This window comes from Thunnus thynnus, chromosome 24, assembly GCF_963924715.1.
Source record: "Thunnus thynnus chromosome 24, fThuThy2.1, whole genome shotgun sequence".
NCBI classification, from domain to species: domain Eukaryota; kingdom Metazoa; phylum Chordata; class Actinopteri; order Scombriformes; family Scombridae; genus Thunnus; species Thunnus thynnus.
The window spans coordinates 17,775,106-17,794,345 of NC_089540.1; the positions used below are offsets into that span (position 1 = coordinate 17,775,106).

The 19,240-nt window shown below is 35.8% G+C and overlaps 2 protein-coding genes across 2 annotated transcripts; both read left to right on the top strand.

The window, feature by feature from the left end:
- The first annotated feature begins 656 nt into the window (after positions 1-656).
- s100b (S100 calcium binding protein, beta (neural)) lies at positions 657-3,988 on the top strand. Its single transcript, XM_067583658.1, has 3 exons — positions 657-742; positions 1,301-1,459; positions 2,406-3,988. The coding sequence occupies exons 2-3, from the start codon at positions 1,316-1,318 to the stop codon at positions 2,550-2,552; spliced, it is 291 nt and encodes a 96-aa protein (XP_067439759.1). The 5' UTR covers positions 657-742; positions 1,301-1,315; the 3' UTR covers positions 2,553-3,988.
- A 564-nt stretch (positions 3,989-4,552) lies between these two features.
- Positions 4,553-18,179, top strand: LOC137177382 (glycophorin-C-like). The gene is made up of 5 exons (XM_067583657.1): positions 4,553-4,660; positions 7,950-8,211; positions 10,618-10,741; positions 16,127-16,168; positions 16,988-18,179. The coding sequence occupies exons 3-5, from the start codon at positions 10,630-10,632 to the stop codon at positions 17,185-17,187; spliced, it is 354 nt and encodes a 117-aa protein (XP_067439758.1). The 5' UTR covers positions 4,553-4,660; positions 7,950-8,211; positions 10,618-10,629; the 3' UTR covers positions 17,188-18,179.
- Positions 18,180-19,240: the final 1,061 nt, after the last annotated feature.

Consider the following 19,240-nt stretch of genomic DNA (forward strand, 5'->3'; position numbering starts at 1 on the left):
GACAGTGGCACCATTTACTATCTGTGTGTAAGCGGTGCTCGTGAACCGCTTCATTGAAACTGGCCCCTGACTGTCACATGATCAGTTGGATTTCTGGCAGGTCAGAAAGTTTGGACGGCTGTCCTGCACTTCACAGTTCCACAGTCTGATCTCCTACATGGCTGCTGACAAAAGATGCATTTAAAACTGTAGAGAGTTTGTTTTAATATTTATGGAGAAACTGCTAATACATGTTGTGGGTAAAACTGTAGTCTGGACTGAAAACTGAACGGTTTATTGTCTGCAACTTTCTTACTTTACATTCATAGTAGAATTGCACAAAGTAATGCTGCCTTTCTCTCTTTTTGTCAGCATTCTTGAGGATGCAGTCGCCTTGTTCGAATAAACTTTACTGGAAAAGTCACTGCACAACAGCGACCAAAGGTTTTGTGGCTGATCGATTGATCCGTACAGTGTGAGCATAAAGATGTGAAGCAGATTCTGCATTGCTGAAGGGAGAGTAGTTTGTGTTAAAATAAAAGTGTGAGGGCCAGATATGCCCCATCATTGCTGGTTAGTGCAGGGCTGCAGTGGAGTGAGGGGAGGTGGACAGACGGGATTGGTCAGCGGTTTGACTGACAGGCCGGCTGACCTCAGCTCTGCACCCTCCCACCAAACTGCCCCAGTATAAAGTCTGCTGTTCATCCTCAGCCTCCACTCTCTGGATTCACAACAAACATCTTCTGTCCAGACTCACGCTGAGGTAAGTTTACCGTCAACAGTCTTTTTTTTTTTTGCCTGGATAAATATTCATGCATAAGCTTAGTTACTTCTTAAAATATGAGCTACAAGAAGAAAAGCTTTTTAAAAATGCAATTTCAGGGAACAACAATGTAAATAAACATCAGTTTCAACTAAAATCTGTGCTTTATTTCTCATTTTTAATACTATATATCAAGTATTTTGTATTTTCAAGCATGCACTGTTGCAGTGGTTTCATATACTTTTACTGAATGGTAAAGATGCAAAAATAGAAATATCTTGTTTTGTCTTTTTATTAATCTGATTTGTATTCAAATAGGCAGTACTGTTATTTCTAATGCATCTAATAAGAATTTGAATATTAGTGATTAATTTTAAATAATAAAAAATTGACATACTGATTGTTTCATCATCTGTCTTTGTTTAAAGAAATGACTTTTTATCATGTTCTCATCAGCATATGATAAAAGTCCAAAGCAAAGTTCTTTCTGCTGTGTTAAAATATATCAGATACTGTACTATCAATACTTTAAGTATTCATGTATTTTTTACTGAATAGGTGAAAAGCCTGCAGATGACGATGACTGACCTGGAGACTTCAATGGCGACCATCATTGCAGTGTTTCAGAAGTATTCAGAGAGAGAAGGCGACAAGCACAAACTGAAGAAGAGCGAGCTGAAGGATCTGCTTCATGACGAGCTGCCAGATCTGATGGCGGTGAGACACAAACTCAGCACAAAGAGATGTCGACCTCAGGAGAAAATACTGACAGAGTAGAACAGTGCCGACCTTTATTTGTCAGACTCGCACCCACAGTCCTGTCAGATGAACTTAAGTACCCCATTTATCAACACAGACTCATCATTTTCCAAATGTGTTCATTATATAATAGATGTTTTCATAGAGTTTAACTGTCAGTTTTTATGTCAGTTTACATTTGTCACGTTCAAGTGGCAGAAGCTGGATATTAAACCATTTATACATAACATTTAGCTAACTGTTTCAACTGTTTATTTTGAGAATTATTTTGATAGTTTATTAACTTTTAACTATTTCAACCATTTGTGCATTAATTAAAACTATTTAATCTGTTTATTGGTTACTTTTAGCTATCTTTTTCAACTGTTAATACTTTTAGCTCACTATTTCCACCATGTATTCATCATTTTTACATAACTTTTGCCAACTATTTATCATTTACTCTTAATTGCAGCATCGTTCAGCTGTTATAGCTGATTCAATATGTGGATATATTTTCTAAATGAAATTGTAAATTGTATGTTATCAAATTAACTGAGCTACTCCACAATATTTCCCCTTCCCCACTGGTGCACTGGTATTAAATTGGAGCAAAAGGAACATAGATCTACTGCGAAAGTACTGTAGTTGAAAAGACCAGTACTCATATCCTGACTTTAGTAAAAACAACTAAATCAGTGGAAATACTGAGTTAAGTTTTGCTGTAAGGTAAAACTTTAAATCCCCATTTCAGGTCTGTCTTTTCTAAACAGTTGAAGAAGGAAGGAAAGGAATAAATGAAGTTGAGAAAGAATGAAAGAAGCAAGGGCGAAAGATAAGAGAGGAAGTCTAAAAATGCAGTGTAGGAAAAGTAGAAAGTCATCTTTGTTGATGTCCTGATGTGAACTTTCTGTCCTCCCTGCAGCATGTGAAAGACCAGGCCACGCTGGACGGCCTGATGGAAAGCCTGGACACGGACGGCGACGCCGAGTGTGACTTCCAGGAGTTCATGACATTCATCTCTATGGTTACCGTCTGTTGCCATGAGTTCTTTGAGCACGAGGACGAGTAAGGAGGAGGGAGGACAAAGAAGGAGGGAGCTACAGTAAATTATAAAGAAGCAGAAGCCTAGCAACACACAACCTGTCGATGCCGTGAGAGCAGCGCAGGGTGGGAAACTGCAGCCAGCAGCCAAAACATTGCTGGTAAAGTTTGGCTGCTGGCTGCCAACTAGTCCAGTTAGTTTGTCATTTTGACTGAAATCTAACATGTTTTAGAGATTCTGTCCTTTTCTAGGTGGCTTGTAAAGTCTAAAAAACAGCTCTGAGATTTTGGTGTGGCCACAAAGTTTTAACAAAACTAGCCACTGATTTTTAAAATAAAAGTAAAGTAAATAGTTGAACAGCTTTAACAACATTTTGGCAAGTCAAACAGATTTTTAGAAGCTTGCTGCAGAAATTGGCGAGTAAGTTTCTGTTTCTGTACAGCCGCTTTCTGACTAAATCCTAAAAATCAAACTGGCGGGTAAATTTTGGAAAATGTTGACTAGATTTATGCCAAGTTTTTAGTCATTAATTTGAGGTTCTTCTCTTAAAACGGGAACGGGAACATTTTCTAAAAACTGTTAGATTGTGGCTGATAGATTTCAAATGTGGCCATTAATCAGTCAAGCAGCCACCAATCATTCTTTTTGAGATTTTATATATGAAAAATTATGAATGTGGCTAACAAGTTAACTCATATAGCCACGTTGGAAGAACTGTGTTCAAACGTTGAAAATGACTAGTAACCTTTTAAAACATTTTGACATTTGGCTTGTAAAAGTTTCAAAATGGCCTGTGAGTATTTTCTACTCTAGAAGACACTTCGTTAGATTCAGGTGTACAATTGACAACATTTTTAAAAATCTAGTTGACTATTAAATTTAAAAAATGATGTGTTGTGTCTTGAAGTTACAATCGTTTAATTGGCTTGTAAAATGCTTTAGCAGCCAGTTTGCTAGAAAGCCAACCATCGTTTGGAGTCATTATCTATCTGTTCATAACAAAAACATCTTACTGGTAAAATTTGGATGTGACACATTTTTTGATGCTGTAAAAAAAAACAAAAAAACCACTGGGCTTAACTCTTGTTTGCTAGTTGCTAACATTTAAGTGGCTAGTAAATCATTATTATGAGTTATAATATATTCAAAATTGCTAATTGGCTGCTAAAATAATGATGAAATGTTGGTATATAGTTTCCTTCCCTGCTTCTGCTGCAGGTTTGATCCTGTTAGAGTTTATATTCAGCGCAGTAGAAACTGTCAAACAATCTGAACGAAGCTGTTAGAATAAAACATTTAGTTTGTAACTCTTCTCTTCATGCAAAGAAAAATATAAATGAGACAAAACGGTAAAAAATATGTGGGACAGTTTGTCTGCAATGTTGTGACAATGTGTATTATGAAATGTTGGGGGCACTGGTTTTTGTTGGTTATATGAAATGAAATAAATTATCAATATGTGACTCTGCATCTGAGATTTTAATGATGGAAGCAGTTATAGATTAGAGATAACATATTTTGTGATTAAAATGCTTCTTTTTCTGTTGCTTAAAATGTCTCATTTCTACACTGGGCTTCAGGTTTTTCGTGGTTGGTGATTACAGAACTCACAAAATTGAAGAAATTAGGATTTATGTGAAACTCTGAACTCCCAAAAAGACAAGAGAGACGGTATTTTCTTGCACTAATCTAATTTTTTATCATCTTTCCTACAAAGATACACATATAGACATGGAACCCTTCAGGTTATATGCAAGGTGATGTGATTTTCCCTCATTAGTCTTTGTTATGTGACACAAAACTGTAGCTGTAACTCCATATTACAGCTCTAATATTATGAGTTTGAAACTTAAAATGACTAAAAACTAAAAGGAAACAGTGGATTGTTTTCTAATCTTTTGACTGATTTGCAGCTCAATCAATCAGAAGTGAGGTAAGTAAAAGTACTGAACTAGACCTAATTAACAGGATGATTAGACTCACCTGTAGGAAGACTGAGCCTAAAGGTGTGGTCACATCATATTTCCGTCATACATTCGCTCCGTTTCCCATTCACTTCAACTGAAACCCGTCCGAAGGAAAAATTCAAGCATTTGTTTCGTTGCAATGTCCTGTCGACTCCGGTGGATTTGAAGGTCAGAGTTCACTTTTGTTCAACTTTGAGCTGGCGGATTTGCTCAGTCGGCCAATGGAAATACTGCTTCTCTGTGTTTGGAAATAGAGAGGTTATTACTCATCATTTTTTAGTATATTATTACACTACCAGACTACAAATTGTAGCATCACTTTTATGCACAGTTCATGATCACTATGATCATCATCCGTTAGCTGGTGCAGTAGTTAGTTAGTCAGTAGTTCACCGACTAGGCCTACGAGCAGCGGTGGAAAGAAACATTTACTTAGTTTAAAGTTTATTTTATTTGTAGAGCACTTTAAAACGCAAACAGGTTTTGTACCATGGACATATATGTGTTTAACAGATGTAGAAACAAGTTTAAATCCACTTTAAAACCCAAGAAATCAAGTAGAAATAAAAACAGATTAAATACAATTAAAAGCCAGAGAATAAAAGTGGGTCTTAAAGTGCATCTTAAAAGCACCAACAGACTCAGCCTGTCAAATGGCCTCCAGCAGGCTGTTCTAGAGCCACTACAGATAAAGCCCTGTTCCAGACCTTTGTTTTCCATGAACGGGGCACAGCCAACATGCCACGGTGGGAGGATCTGAAGGGTCTGCTGGTGCTGTAAGGGGTGAGAAGCTCTGAGATATATGTAGGGGTGAGACCATGAAGAGATTTATTAACAATTAGAGGATTTTTTAAAATTTATCCTGAAATGAAGCCAGTGTCAGGATGCAAGGATAGGGTTGATGTGGTCTCGTTTCTTGGACCTTGTTAATGACCGGGCAGCAGCGTTTTGGATTAGTTGTAAACAGGAAATGATAGCCTTAGAGATGCCTAGGTAAAGGGTGTTGGATCTAGGTCAGAGGGTGAGAGGAAGTGCCTAATTCTGGAGATGATTCTGAGTTAGAAGAACAGAATTTACCTGCCTGTTGAAATTTAGATTGCTATCAAATATAACATCCAGCTTCTTAGCGTGAGGTCTGATGTAGGCGGGAAGGTGATTGAGGTTCTGAGCAGTAACAGTGCTATGATGTGGGGGGCAAAAGAGTATGATCTCTGTCTTGTCCTCATTTAACTGAAGGAAGTTATGAGTTTACCAGTCTTTGACGTCTTGGAGACAGTTTTGTAATTTGGTTACTTTGGCCTGATTTTGGGAATTGAGGGGGAGGTGGATCTGAGTATCATCTGTGTAGCAGTGAAAAAAGATGAAATCATTGGATGATTTTCCCATTGGGAGCATTATTAAAGATGAAACCAGTGGTTTCCAACCTTTTTGGCTTTTGACGTCTTACAAAAAGCAGTGTGTAGTCGGGGTCACATTTCAGATGTCTATGAGTTGTTAACAGCTCCACCGAGTAATGATTCTCACATGCTTTCATTTCAATAAATGTTCAAATGATCCAATATTTAGAGAAAAAGTCCAGAAACTGAAAACAGATTTGTGTATCAGAACTTCTGATTGCAGCACTTACCTCCACCTCAGACACACAAAAGGCCTTCCAGTAATTAGTCAGGCCCTGCCAATTTCATCCAATGTCAGAAGAACTTTGGTTCTCAGGCTTCCTCTCTTCATAGTCCAATTGCAGGAAACCACTTGTTTGTTCCATCCACTCTTGACAGCTCATACTGGTTTTTCCATAATAAGGGCTTGAAATGTTTAGTTTGTATTAATAATTGTTTCGCATCTTTCTCACAACTAACTACTAGTATTTTAAATACTTACAAGTCAGTCATTTTGTGCAACGTCTTATACCCCAGTTCCCAGAACCCCCCCCCCGTACAACCCTATAGATACATTTTTGTCTGTAGCCTCTTAACATACCCCAATGGAAAAGCTTATAACAGAAGAACTGTGAGGCCAAAATGCATGTATAAGGTTACATCTTCTAGTTTCTGGATATTTAGCATGTGGCTAAAACAAAAGCAAATCTACATCAGTTCAAATATGACTCAAAAAAGGGTGTCAAAATGAGTCATATATGAATAAAAGTAACTAGGACAAACTTCATGCCAGAACTATGCAAATCACCACGTCCCTTCTACATCCTGTCAACCACGCCTGTATAAAATTCTAGACCACTAGACCTAACCTTATCGGATTTATGAAGTTTTTAGTTTGTGGTGTCATTGGTGTCCCCAAACCTCTCCAAAACGTCTCCAAGTGGCCAAATTGTGCCACTTGCTTTTATTCATTACTGGATGATGCTAAAGCCGCTTACAACTGTCTGGGTCGCCGGTCAACTCTATATTCTTCCATTTCAAATTAGAACTGCATGGGAAGATGACATTTGAGAGCTTGTTCTTATATATGTATATATATATATATATATATATATATATATATATATACACACATTCCTTTTCTATTTGTGTGCGTCATGCACTTATACAGTTTAAAGTGGTACATCGTATTCATATTTCCAAAACAAAACTAGCTAAAATTAACTCCGAGGTAGATGGTATTTGTGACAGATGTAAATGTGCCCCTGCCTCACTTCCTCATATGTTCTGGTCATGCCATTGCCTGGCTGAATTTTGGAAATTAGTGTTCCAAACTCTCTCTGAAATCTTACAATCCTTCACTTCCTTACTGGTGATTAAAATGCACCGTACTACTCAAATGGAGAGACACTGTCCCTCCCTCTCACTCTCACTGGATTAGGGACATTATGCTATGTTAGAAACTTGAAAAAATGAGTTATTCCACTGAAAGGTCAGTGAATAAGTTCTATATAGAGTATGGGGCCCTTTCCTATCCTTTTTAGAGAAACCTGAGATTACTATTATTACTTGACTGCAAGTTCCTTTTGCTCTGGGTCTTTCTTTTAATTACATTTCTGTTGGCAACTTTCATATACAACCTTTTTGATCATTGTTATTTGTGGATTAATATTTATCTGCTTGTGTAGGTTTGAGTTGTACGCTTGTGTTTGCCGTATGTCAGCAGGGTTCTTAGGGTTGGGTTAATAGGAAAAATGTAACTTGTGCAAGGTATCTATTTGTACTTTCCCACACTTACTTTTAATAAATATACCTCGAAAGACACACTGATGCTTCAGTCAAATATAATAATATATCAGTCAGAGGGACTAAACCACTACTTTTACTGCAATACTGAAACTATAATAAGCTGTACTTTTACTGTAGTAGGTTTTTCATGCAGGACTTTTACTTGCAACAGAGTATTTTTACATTGTAGTATTGGTACTTTTACTTAACTAAAGGAGTACTTATTCCACCACTTCGGAAATCCAGTGTGTGTGTGTGTGTGTGTGTGTGTGTGGGTGTGTGTGTGTTAACAGATGATGTAAGAGGCGTTGTCAGCTGCACAGTTTCAGACATCTGCAGGCTGTTTAGCACCAGAGAGGTGGAGTCTGCTTCGCTATTGGCCGGAGGGGGAACAGATCCCGACCCTGGGGACTGACACCACACCCATCTGTGTATGTGTGTGTGTGTGTGTGTGTGTGTGTGAGTGTGTGTGTGTTGTCCAGCATACGCTCTGTTGTATTTCTTCTTCTTCTTGTTCTTTGCGAATGAAGATCTGCCTGCAGACTCTCAGAACTGGTGAGTTTTGTTTTGCTTTTCATATATTTTTTATATATTTTTTTAATTTTTTATAATGTAGCATCCAAACTAAGTTGTTGCACCATGTTATCTTTAGTAATCAACCAAGACTGTCTGGAATGATGCTGATAACGTCACATATCCTGGTTAAATATAACTTTACATGCGTGTTCTGCATATATTTGTTTCATAAACTTTGTATGTACAAATACACTTCTGCTACATTCCTATATAATAATAAATAACAACAACATTTCTCTGTTTTACCTTAATGCTCTGCAGCTCACAGATAGTTTTGTGAAACATGACTCTTGTTATACAGACAAACACTGACACTTTAAATCCATTCCCTCGAGTTCATGATTCAGAGTGTGAAAAACTGAAGGTTCCCTGTGCAGTTTCTGACTTCTAGTAGTGCTATAGAGATGTTTTTTTATGAGTGGGTCCCCGTTTTGTTTGTTTCGAGCATGAACACGATGACACTGGATGCAATACACAGTTGCTGTTGCCAATTATTTCACGCTATTCTTCTACAACAAGTCCTCAAGTTTGTTTGATCACACCCCAGAGCAACACATAGGAACGTTTTCTAATCTGGCGCCTCTGTCAGCAGAAATCGGCAGGACATCATTGTCTGTGCTTTCCAAAATTGTTACTCATCGCTGTTAAAAAATAATTATGTTTTATGGTGTGACAACACTGTGGTTCAGGTCTGGTTAGGTTTAGGCACAAAAACAACTTGGTTAGGTTTAGGGAAAGATCATGGTTTGGTATTAAAGTGATCACTGGAAACGTGATGTGGTTTAAAGTTACTACTTCCTTACAGTAAACACCACAACAATCGTAGTTACAGTTTTTAAAAAACTGTCCTGACTTGCAGTTGGAAACAGGAAGTGAACAACGGTCTCAGTTAGGATCTAACCTTCCACCCAACCCACCACCTCTGAATATGGAAATTCTTCACCTTATATAGACGTCATCTGAACTTAATTACTACAGCCGCTAGATGGCCTCAAACCTAACTATCGGTCGTTTTTGGCGACTGATATTACAACCTATAGTGTTATTTTTCTTGGGAGGACGGGCTCTACCACTGACTTACAGGTGGCGGCAATGCACCAAGAAACATAGAAATGTGCCAGCAAAGGCAGGAAAGAAGAAGAAGAAGCAAGCTAGTACAGTTAAATCCCGCTCCGCTCCAAAATACGTTTTTTCTCTCGTTCCTACAGTTGAATGTTTGAGCTTCACTGTGCAGGATGATGTATGTGCAGAGTTTGTTTTCACATTCATCCGCTGAAAGTGGAAAGTTTCTCTGCGCTCATTAACAATCTGATTTCTAAGGGGCGGGTCTACGAGCATGCTTTTTTTTTTTTTGGGAAAAGCAAATCAGCTTTGAAAATGTTTTTTCCCTCTAAACTTCCATCAAATTTTTCTCATAAATTTTGGAGAAAATTTGCTGAATTTTTACTTCAATGCTTTATAGAGAGTCTGTAGACTTAAAAGCAACCTGTGGATAGAGTTAATCACCAAACCACATGGTATGTTGGTCTAACTGTGTGTTCAGACAGAATGCAAACTGAATTTTAGACGTAGTGTGATTACATTACAAAGTCAATTAAAAAACACAGTTAGACGCAATGAATGTGCTTCATCAAGAAATTAACAGAAAGAAAGAAAAATTACTTCATATTCTGTCTGAACACACCACAACAAAAGTGTCTTTCTCATAAAATATTTGTAAAGCCGAGAAAAGTTTACAGTGTTTACATCCGTGTTTACTAGCTTGCAGTCTTCTTCTTCTCTGCCTTTGTTGTTGCGTTTCTGTGTATAGCGTTGGTAGGAATGTGTATCAAGTCACCACACAGAATACAAACACAACAAACAAACTGGTGATCCACTCATTTAAAAAAGAAAAACTGCTCAATAGAGCTACTAGAGGTTAAAAAAAAAACCTCCACATGGTGTCTTTAAGTTTCCTGCTGTCTTTTTAAAAGTCCATTATTCCTTAAATTTTTGCAAGAAAGAATTAATCTTGTTGGACATGTTTGGAGCTGCTTATCCACTTTAACATTTAAAGGATTATGTATATTTAATCTCCACTTACTACCAATTCTACAAACTTTACATCACTGCAGATCTTTTCCTTCAACATGCAGCCAGTTCAAAGCATTGGTTTTTACTGTAGATCACTTCTATAAGAACATTTTGGAGAGACTTAATCCATCACAGTGAACGGTTTTATTGTTGTTTTGATACAATTATTCATGTATCCATTAATTTATTTCTGGAATATCCGCTAAATCCATTGCGAAAGACAAACTAAGATTTTTTTATTCATTCCTGCATGTCCCCTAGTTTTTATACATATCTGATCAGCAGCATGTCTTGTTTTTTTTATCTGCTCAGGTTGACGTAAACATGGAAGCTATCACGATTCCTCTTCCTCCCCTCACACCTACCCCGGCAACTGAACATCCCTCACAAACCGAGACTCATCTTCCAGAGGTCACGACGGAGATGTTAGTAATTGGTACGTGCAGGAATGTGGTCATGTGAGTCCTGTAAGAGAGTTGAAAAAAAATTAACGAGAACTATTGTCTACTACTTTCCACTTCCAGTTTGGGATTATTCTGGAGAAAAGCGGTTTGAATTTTGATTTGTGGATGTAAAAACCGTGAAATAAACATTTTCTTCTAGAAATTATATTTGTATAATACAGCATATATATATGTTTTTGCAAAAACATGATGCCACCTGCTTTATGTTTTTTGTTAACTTAATGAAATAACATCTCAATGTTGCAAAATGTTCATACAAAACATATCTGCAAAATGTTGGCATCATAGCTACCAAAGCATGATAAAAACTTTTTTATGGTTATATTAAGACATTCACAGTACTTGGTTAAGTTTCAGGAAACACTGCGCTCTCGATGAAATACTGAAAAACTCAACAATGATTTGAAGCACGAGACTGGACGAGTTTACATTTGCCTGAAATGTGCATTTGTTGTCTAAACTTAATAACAACCCCGGTTTCAGTCTCTTCACTTTGTATGACACGACATGCATGCAGTATAAAAAACACATACACTTCCTTTACTCGACTCATTTCCCTAAAAAAATGTACTTGACAAAACAAATTAGCTGTAAATTAACTGTAGTTTAGGAGACAGGGTTAGTCAAATCTGTCAACTTGATTAACCACAAATGCAAACTAGAACTACACAACAATTACAACAAAAAAAAAAGAAAACTACTGTTTTCCACAAGTTAAAATGGTTCAAATCATGTATGGAGATAAAAATCAATGACCTCAAATTACCTGAAAGTACCCAAAAGAAAATTACATGTTTAAAAAACAAATTGTGAGGATTAATGTTAAAAATCATTGTATTTCAGTTAAATGGGTGGATTTATGGAAGAGCTGTAGTGAGGAAAAATAACGTTTTAGAATAATTTACTGAACAAATATAAAATTGTGAGATCAGAATTGAACATTGGCATGAGTGTGATAGTGCAAAATATTGTGAATTTGCTGCCTGATGATACCTTGTGGTGTCAAATATGATTTATATTGTAAAAAGCTTCAGTACAATAAGTTGTAGCTCCAGTCTGCACCTTTCTCTGTCTGCAGAAATCTTCATGTTGTGTAATTGTTTTGTTTTCAACTTTGACATTTGAATATTTATCCATTTATAGTTTATCTATATATATATATTTGCCTAATTGTCTCTGTTATTGATTGCAGACCCAAGTTCAGTACAGATACTAATATTTTTGGATTTGCGTAGCGGAAAGATGAAATCTTTTGATTATATTTTTAGATTGTGTGGAAGAAACTGTTTTAGGGCTGCAACTAACAATTTCCAATTAATCTGTCAGTTACTTTCTCAATTAATCAAGTTGTTTGTTCTTTTAAATAGACTTGAAATGTCTTGTTTTGTCATAGAGGACTAAAAAAAACAAAAAAAAATCCAAATTAAGAAGTTGTAACCAAAGAATTTCTACATTTGTTTCTTAAAAAAATACTCAGAACAATTAATCAATTATCAAAATATTTGGTGATTAATTTAGTCGACTGACTAATAGACTAATCGTTGCAGCTGTTGCAGTGTAGTATTGATCAATTCTGTAATTGACACGTGATCAAAAACAGTCTGGGCTAATCTTAGCAGGATGTTAACACACAGCCGAGGTGTGTGTGTGTGTTTAGCAGGGAGTGTCTTATCAGCCTGATGTCAGAGAGGAGCATGGGAAGGAGCGAGTGTGACGCCTCCAGGGTCTGTCGCCGTGGAGATAAGAGCCGACACACTGATACCCGCTGGCCCTGGTTTCCACAGCAGGGCCAAACGGGGCCAAACAGGGCCAGAGCTGTGACTGAATTTCATTTTTATTTCCCGTTTATAAGGCACTTTTTTTTTTGCACATTAAACTTAACTATGAGCTCTCTGCTTAGGTCAAAAAATATGGATTTGAGAACAAGAGTGACCCAAAAAGTCAGAATTAAGAGAAAGTGTCCTGATTTCTGACACTTTCTGATACATAAATAATTTAATTTTGAATAGGTTGTATTGCAGTCTGATTGCAAAGTATCAGATGCTGTCAGTGATTATTGAATTTTAAGCTTTTAGCAGTTATTCTGCTGTTTTTGCCTTAATAACTTAGATGCACAATACGTAATTTCTGTCACTAGGGGTCTCTCAATCAACACAACAACAAATAACAGCGTCTGATGATGTCATAAAGTAGCGTGGGATCATGGGAATTGTTGTCTTCACTGTTAAACAACCAGCTTCTCCCAGTTAGGATTCCTTCAGTGTTTATCGTTCAGGAGACCCGAGAAAAACACTGAATAAAACAGTTTCACGTTAAAAGTTAGTGTTTCTCCGACACTGTTTGGTGGACAGAGGACGTCCGGAGGGGCCACGAGCCGAGCTTGTTTCTCTGACAATGTAAGATCCAGATGTTAGATTACCAAGATCAAAAAAATGTATCATAAAAAAGTACACAACTCAACAAAATATATATTATAGGTTTAGTCGTTTTTAGATATTTTAATGAGGAAAAGTTACATATTATAGCTTTAAAGGTGTAATATGTAATTATTCCACATTAAAATGTCTAAAAACAACATATGTTGTTGAGTTGTGTTCTTACATTATCCCAAATGTTTCCAACAATTTTCAAACTCAGAGAAAATCTGTAATTTAATCAAAGTAACAGACCGTTTCATTTGGTCGCCTGTCGATGGCGTCATACCTCCTCGCCGCCTTATGCACAAGATTCATACGGCGGCGCTGTGTTTGTCTGCTACAATGGCGTCTACCAAAGAGTAACTTACACACATACAAGATAATACATCGGCGTTGTGGTTGTTCCACACAAACTGTTATAAATTGACTTTTATTCAGTTTTAAGCCACATTTTCATGATAAATTTAGGTGGTTTTTAACTATATCTTTTAGCCGGAAGAAGGATTTTAGCTGAAATTACATATTGTGCGTTTAAGTACACAACTCAACAAAATATATAACATATGTTTAGTCGTTTTTAGATATTTTAATGAGGAAAAGTTACATATTATAGCTTTAATAAAACACCAGATTAAATATTGAGTTTGTTTGAGTTTTAGTTTATTTGCAGGTTAATGTGCAAATGTATGAAAAAAGTCCCAACGAGCTCATTGATTAACCCTACCTAGATTATATAAATATATATATGAGAAAAACAATGCACAGATTAAACAAAGACACAACTAACAATAAAAACTGAATATGCAAATATGTGAAAAAAGTCCAGATGAGTTTATTACCTCTACCACATATAAGCAAAACAATTCACACTCCTAAAAATAGCACTCTAACATTTAGATTAAAGTGTTTTTTAAATACGCTCTGATGGATTTTAAGAAAGAGCAACAAGTTAGAACATCTGTATCAGACTGAAATCTCTGCTTGAAAATTAAGATTAGATGACTCTCATTCTCATGTGTTTCATCACCATTTTTAGTCCATTATCACATTACCAGACTGCAAACTGTAGCGTTACTTTTATACAATGTTTACAGTAAGTTTGTCTGTTTTTAATATTTATTTATTACCCGCATCAGAAACATGACATCACATCGCTTTTGAAGCCAGTTGCTGGGAAATTCTGGTGAAAGGAAACGTCATGTGACCGCACCTTAATCTGGATGATTTCCCTCCTTGAATTGTATCTTTATATAAAAGTTCACATCTGGAAAACATTCATATCATATATTGTCAGATGTTGAGTTTCCTGAAACAGAGAAGCCGATGGGAAGCAAAGATTTGTTGAAAATCTGACAAACATTTCGTGAAGAGTTCAGGTTAAATGTACTCACCCAGACTATATTACAATATATTAATAAAGGGTACAAAGATATTACAGATTAGGATTAAATCAGGTCAGATTTATGGCCAACAACTGTACAATCTTCTTTATTTTATCACTGAAGTACAAAATATCTGTTGCCCTCGCTGCTTCACTGATCCCGGGGACATCTAAGAGCAAAAATGTTATCAGACAGGGGTCCCTGGTCTAATCTGTGTCAGTTTGGGGGTCTTTTACATGAAAAAGTTTGACACATAACTACAACATCTGCAGTTCAGTTCCAGCAGTGGACACTTGTTGCATGTGAGTCTCTTTCTCTGCTCATTTCCTGTCACCTCTAAAAACTGTCACTGTCCAATGAAGATATAAAACATGGCAAAAAAAAAATAAAAATTTAAATATTAACAACAGCAGTAAAAATGTACAAAAAGACCACTTTAAGGGTTTTCTGAACAAAATCACCTAAAAGCACCGTTTTGTTTTCTTTTTAACTTCCAAAATCACTATTAAAACATCTCAGAGTGACATGAAGGCAGCTGGATGTTTTTTATTATCATTTTTACAAACTCACACACTTCTTTAATAATCAAGACCAGCTGTGGTTGCTGCTTATTATTTTTTTAGGGCTGTTATCTTCTTATTTCAAGATAAATCATGTTCTTATGTCATTTTTTAAGCCCTTTATGCCAAAATAACTGTTTTATTATGTTGTTTTCTTGAAATATCTATCAATAATCTTGCTTTTATTATCTTATAACCTTCTCATTTCATCAGATGGAAGAGCTGTGGTTTTAGTTTTCTCGTTTTTAGACATAAGAAGAAGAGTTTTGTAGGATGTTTTGTGACATTTTGGGAGACTGTGATGTGTAAATGAGCAGAGTTTTTCTGAGTGGAGCCTTGCAGCCGTTGTCACCTCCTCTCTGCACACACTGCAGCTCTAAAATAGGCGGAGGGGTGTTTGAATACCATGCATGGTTGGATCATGAGCTGCCATGTGTCCTCTGACTTTACTGTGTGAGCTTAACACTGCATGGCTGTGGTGTCTCCTTATATGTTAATTCTGTGCTTTTTCTGTAAATCGCTTTGTAACTTTGTTAAGAAAAGTGCTTTTTAAAAAAAAAAAAAGAAAAAAAGTTGATATACATTACTATTTCTGCAGGAACATTTATAATTTGACTTCTGCTTTCGAGGAGTGCATCAATCTGTTTCCTGCAAATACAGGATGTAGTCGAGGATTTTGTTTTCTAACATCTTAAATGCTTTAAATAAAGTTTCTTTCAACTGAAATGAACCGTGTTTCTTCCACATTGTTGGAAAATACTTAACAAATATGCATTTTCTGCTTGTTCCAACACTATATAATACTTAAAATGATGCCAATCTGTTCATATTTCTCTAAAAATTCAGTCTGACATATTTGATGTTGTTGGAAACGAAAGCTTTTTCTTGGCGTCATCAGGTGTTTGTATAAATGGAGCCAAGACAATTAACAATTAACAATTTGATAACAACTTGATGTTTTAAAAGAATGAATTAATCTAATTGTGTTTTATTTACAGGCAATCACACTGATAATGGAGATTTTGCAGCCTTAATTGGAGGTAAGTTTAATTTTTTTTACCTTCAGTATTACAGTAGTAGCTGAATTCTCAGTTTTTAAATAGTTTTCATCATGAAGTCAAAGATAAAGGTTGTCTGCAGCCGTGACTGTTGCCATGGCAACTTATTTTGAAGATGTCAGAGATTTTGGACCGCTTCCAACTATTCAACACATGATCGCTGCATAAATGTCTTCTAAATTACGGTTTATCTTATAGAGTTCAGGAGTTCAAATATTCAAATATGTTGCTTCCGGATTGAGACCAGTCATGTATGGAGGCTCGAGGGTGGCGCTGTAAAAATGATTAAAAAACGATAGACCTTTTCAGTGTTTAATTACAATAAGTGAGATGGAAAAGATATTATATGGAAACATATGAATGAACAGAATTTTTTTTAAAAATTAGATTAATTTACAGTTATTTTAGAAGTAAATTATTAAATTATCAAATATAATTTCCTTTTTAGTTAATTTAAAGACAAACTAAAGGAAATAGAATTAATACATTTTGAACCAACTTTTTTAATGCAACACTTAATGGAAATTGAATAATTAATTTAAATATATCAGTTCATTATCTGATTATAATTAAATTGTGATGAAGTGGCACACTCCAGCCTCCGTATTTGAGGTCAAAACAACCATTTTTATATGTGGAGATGTCAATATGTCATCTTGTAGTTTGAACCACCACAAAGTTTCTTTCAGTGATTAAATGTGATAAATGTGATGGTTTTTAGGATTTTCAGATCTTACTATACATTCTTTTTTTTAAATATTTATATTGATATTATATTCATTTGTCCTCCATCTTCTTTAGGAATCGTCTGTGTAGTGCTGCTGTTGCTGATCGTCGCTTTAGCTGTGCTGCTGTGGTGTCTGTCCAGACATAAAGGCTCATATGTCACCAACGAGACAGACGGCTATGGCGATGATGAGGACGAGGACGATGATGAATCTGTCCGCTCTGATACGGCTCTTCAAAGCAAAGAACCTCTGCAGATTAAAGAGGAGGAGTAGAGGAGGAAAACATGTAAAATATGGACCATTGTAGCTTTGAAACGTGACGTGGAAATGTTTTTCAGGGTTGTTATTTTCCAAAAGTAACCGCCAAATGTGCAATCAGAGAACCCTGAAATCTTGTCAGCTTTGTCGAACTTCCTAAAACAGCAGAATTTTTCATGAAAATACACCCAGTGCAGCTTTAAATAACTCCAAACTATTAAAGGAAAAAGTCTAGTTTGGCAGAATAGCAATAATAGAATAAGATTTTTATTGCACTTCCCTTTTAAAACAGTGTCATATCTCACATATCTCCCAATTTGCAAAGAAATCTGCTTCAAATCTTGAATTTTTCATGTATTTTCACAATTTCTTGGACATCATATCTTAAAAAAGAAAAACTCCACCTGACGATGCTGCTGGTTTCTAGATTTCTGAACCTTTTCCAAACAGCTCCTGTGACTCCTCCACCAGACAAATCTGACTTTCACAGCAGAGCAAACCTCCGGCCAAAGGAGGAGGAGAAGCTACCACATGCGGATAAACATTTACCGGCATTTTAACCGGTGAATTCCCACCCTGGTTGTTGTAATAATTGAAGCTTGTTCCAATGACCAACTGGTTGAAGGCTGGACTCTGACTAACACACCACATAGCTCTGAATCAGCTAAGTGAAATGTGTGTGTGTGTGTGCGTCATGTAAACACTAAGCCAGGAGAGTTTATGTGGTGATTTTCCAACTTGAATGCAGCCTTCAGTGATGCTTTTCTGCATTTCTGTCTATTTTTCTTACATTTTTTTGCTAAATAGAAAGACATGATGATAGAATAGTTAAAAAAAGCTGAAAAGGCTTTTAGAGGTCAAAGAAAGAAAGAAAGATCCGTTTTCTACAGTTAAAAATAGTGTAGAAGAAGAAGAATTTTAGTAGCTTATCTTTTTTTACAAAGTAATTTGTTTAAATTCTGCATACTTACACTTTTATAAGAATAAATTTGACACTTTTTGACACATCATGGTCTTGATTTTTGTGATTTCAGTGACTCAGTTTGATGAAGGTGCCTCATCAAAGTGAATTGAAATGCTCCATCTAGTGGCCGGAAAGATGTACTGCACTCTTTACAAAAAAGTGATTTTTGATGCTTCTGTGTGTGACAGACACCTGTGTTGTTTCTCAACAATATATACAACATCCAAATATGCAGTTTAAAAAAAATAGATGTGTGTAAATTAATCAAACTTCAGGTTAGTGCAAAAAAGTGCTTTACAGGTGACTGACAAGCTGAAAATAAGACAGAAGTAATAATAAATGTAATCATAAAATCAAGAAATAGAACTAAGATAAATTTTAAATAATAACTAGATAAAATAGTAAAAAGATAATTAGTGCTGCAACCAATGATTATTTTTTATTATCGATTAATCTGTCGATTATTTTTTGATTCATTGATTAATTGTGTGTTCTATAAAATGTCAGAAAATAATGAAAAATGTCATTCAGTGTTTCCCAAAGCCCAAGGTGACGTCCTCAAATATCTTGTTTTGTCCACATCTCAAAGATATTCCGTTTACTGTCATAGAGGACTAAAGAAACCAGAAAATATTCTCATTTAAGAAGCTGGAACCAGAGTATTTGGACATTTTTTTCTTAAAAATGACTCAAAACAACTAATGGATTATCAAAATAGTGATAGAGATTGATTTTCACAGTTGGCAACCAATCAATTAATCAACTAATCTAAAAAAGTGCTGTAAATAATCAACTTCACAGGAAGAATAAACCCTCTAACTTTCAGTCAAAACAAACTTTTCCTCTCTTGTCGGCAAGAGAAATAAAAAGTTATCTCTAAATAAGAATCTACAAGATTATGAGACTGTTTTGATAAAATGTCATGAGTAGAGAAGAGGAGGGTTTTTTTTTCAAAGGTTATGACTTTCCTCTCAAAATATTTCTCAAAATCTCTCAATGATAGTCCCAATACAATTTCATAGAACACCAGCTTACATATCACAACCTCTTGACTTTGTTCTACATTGTAAATATATCAAAGATCTTCAGTACAAAGTCAAGAGG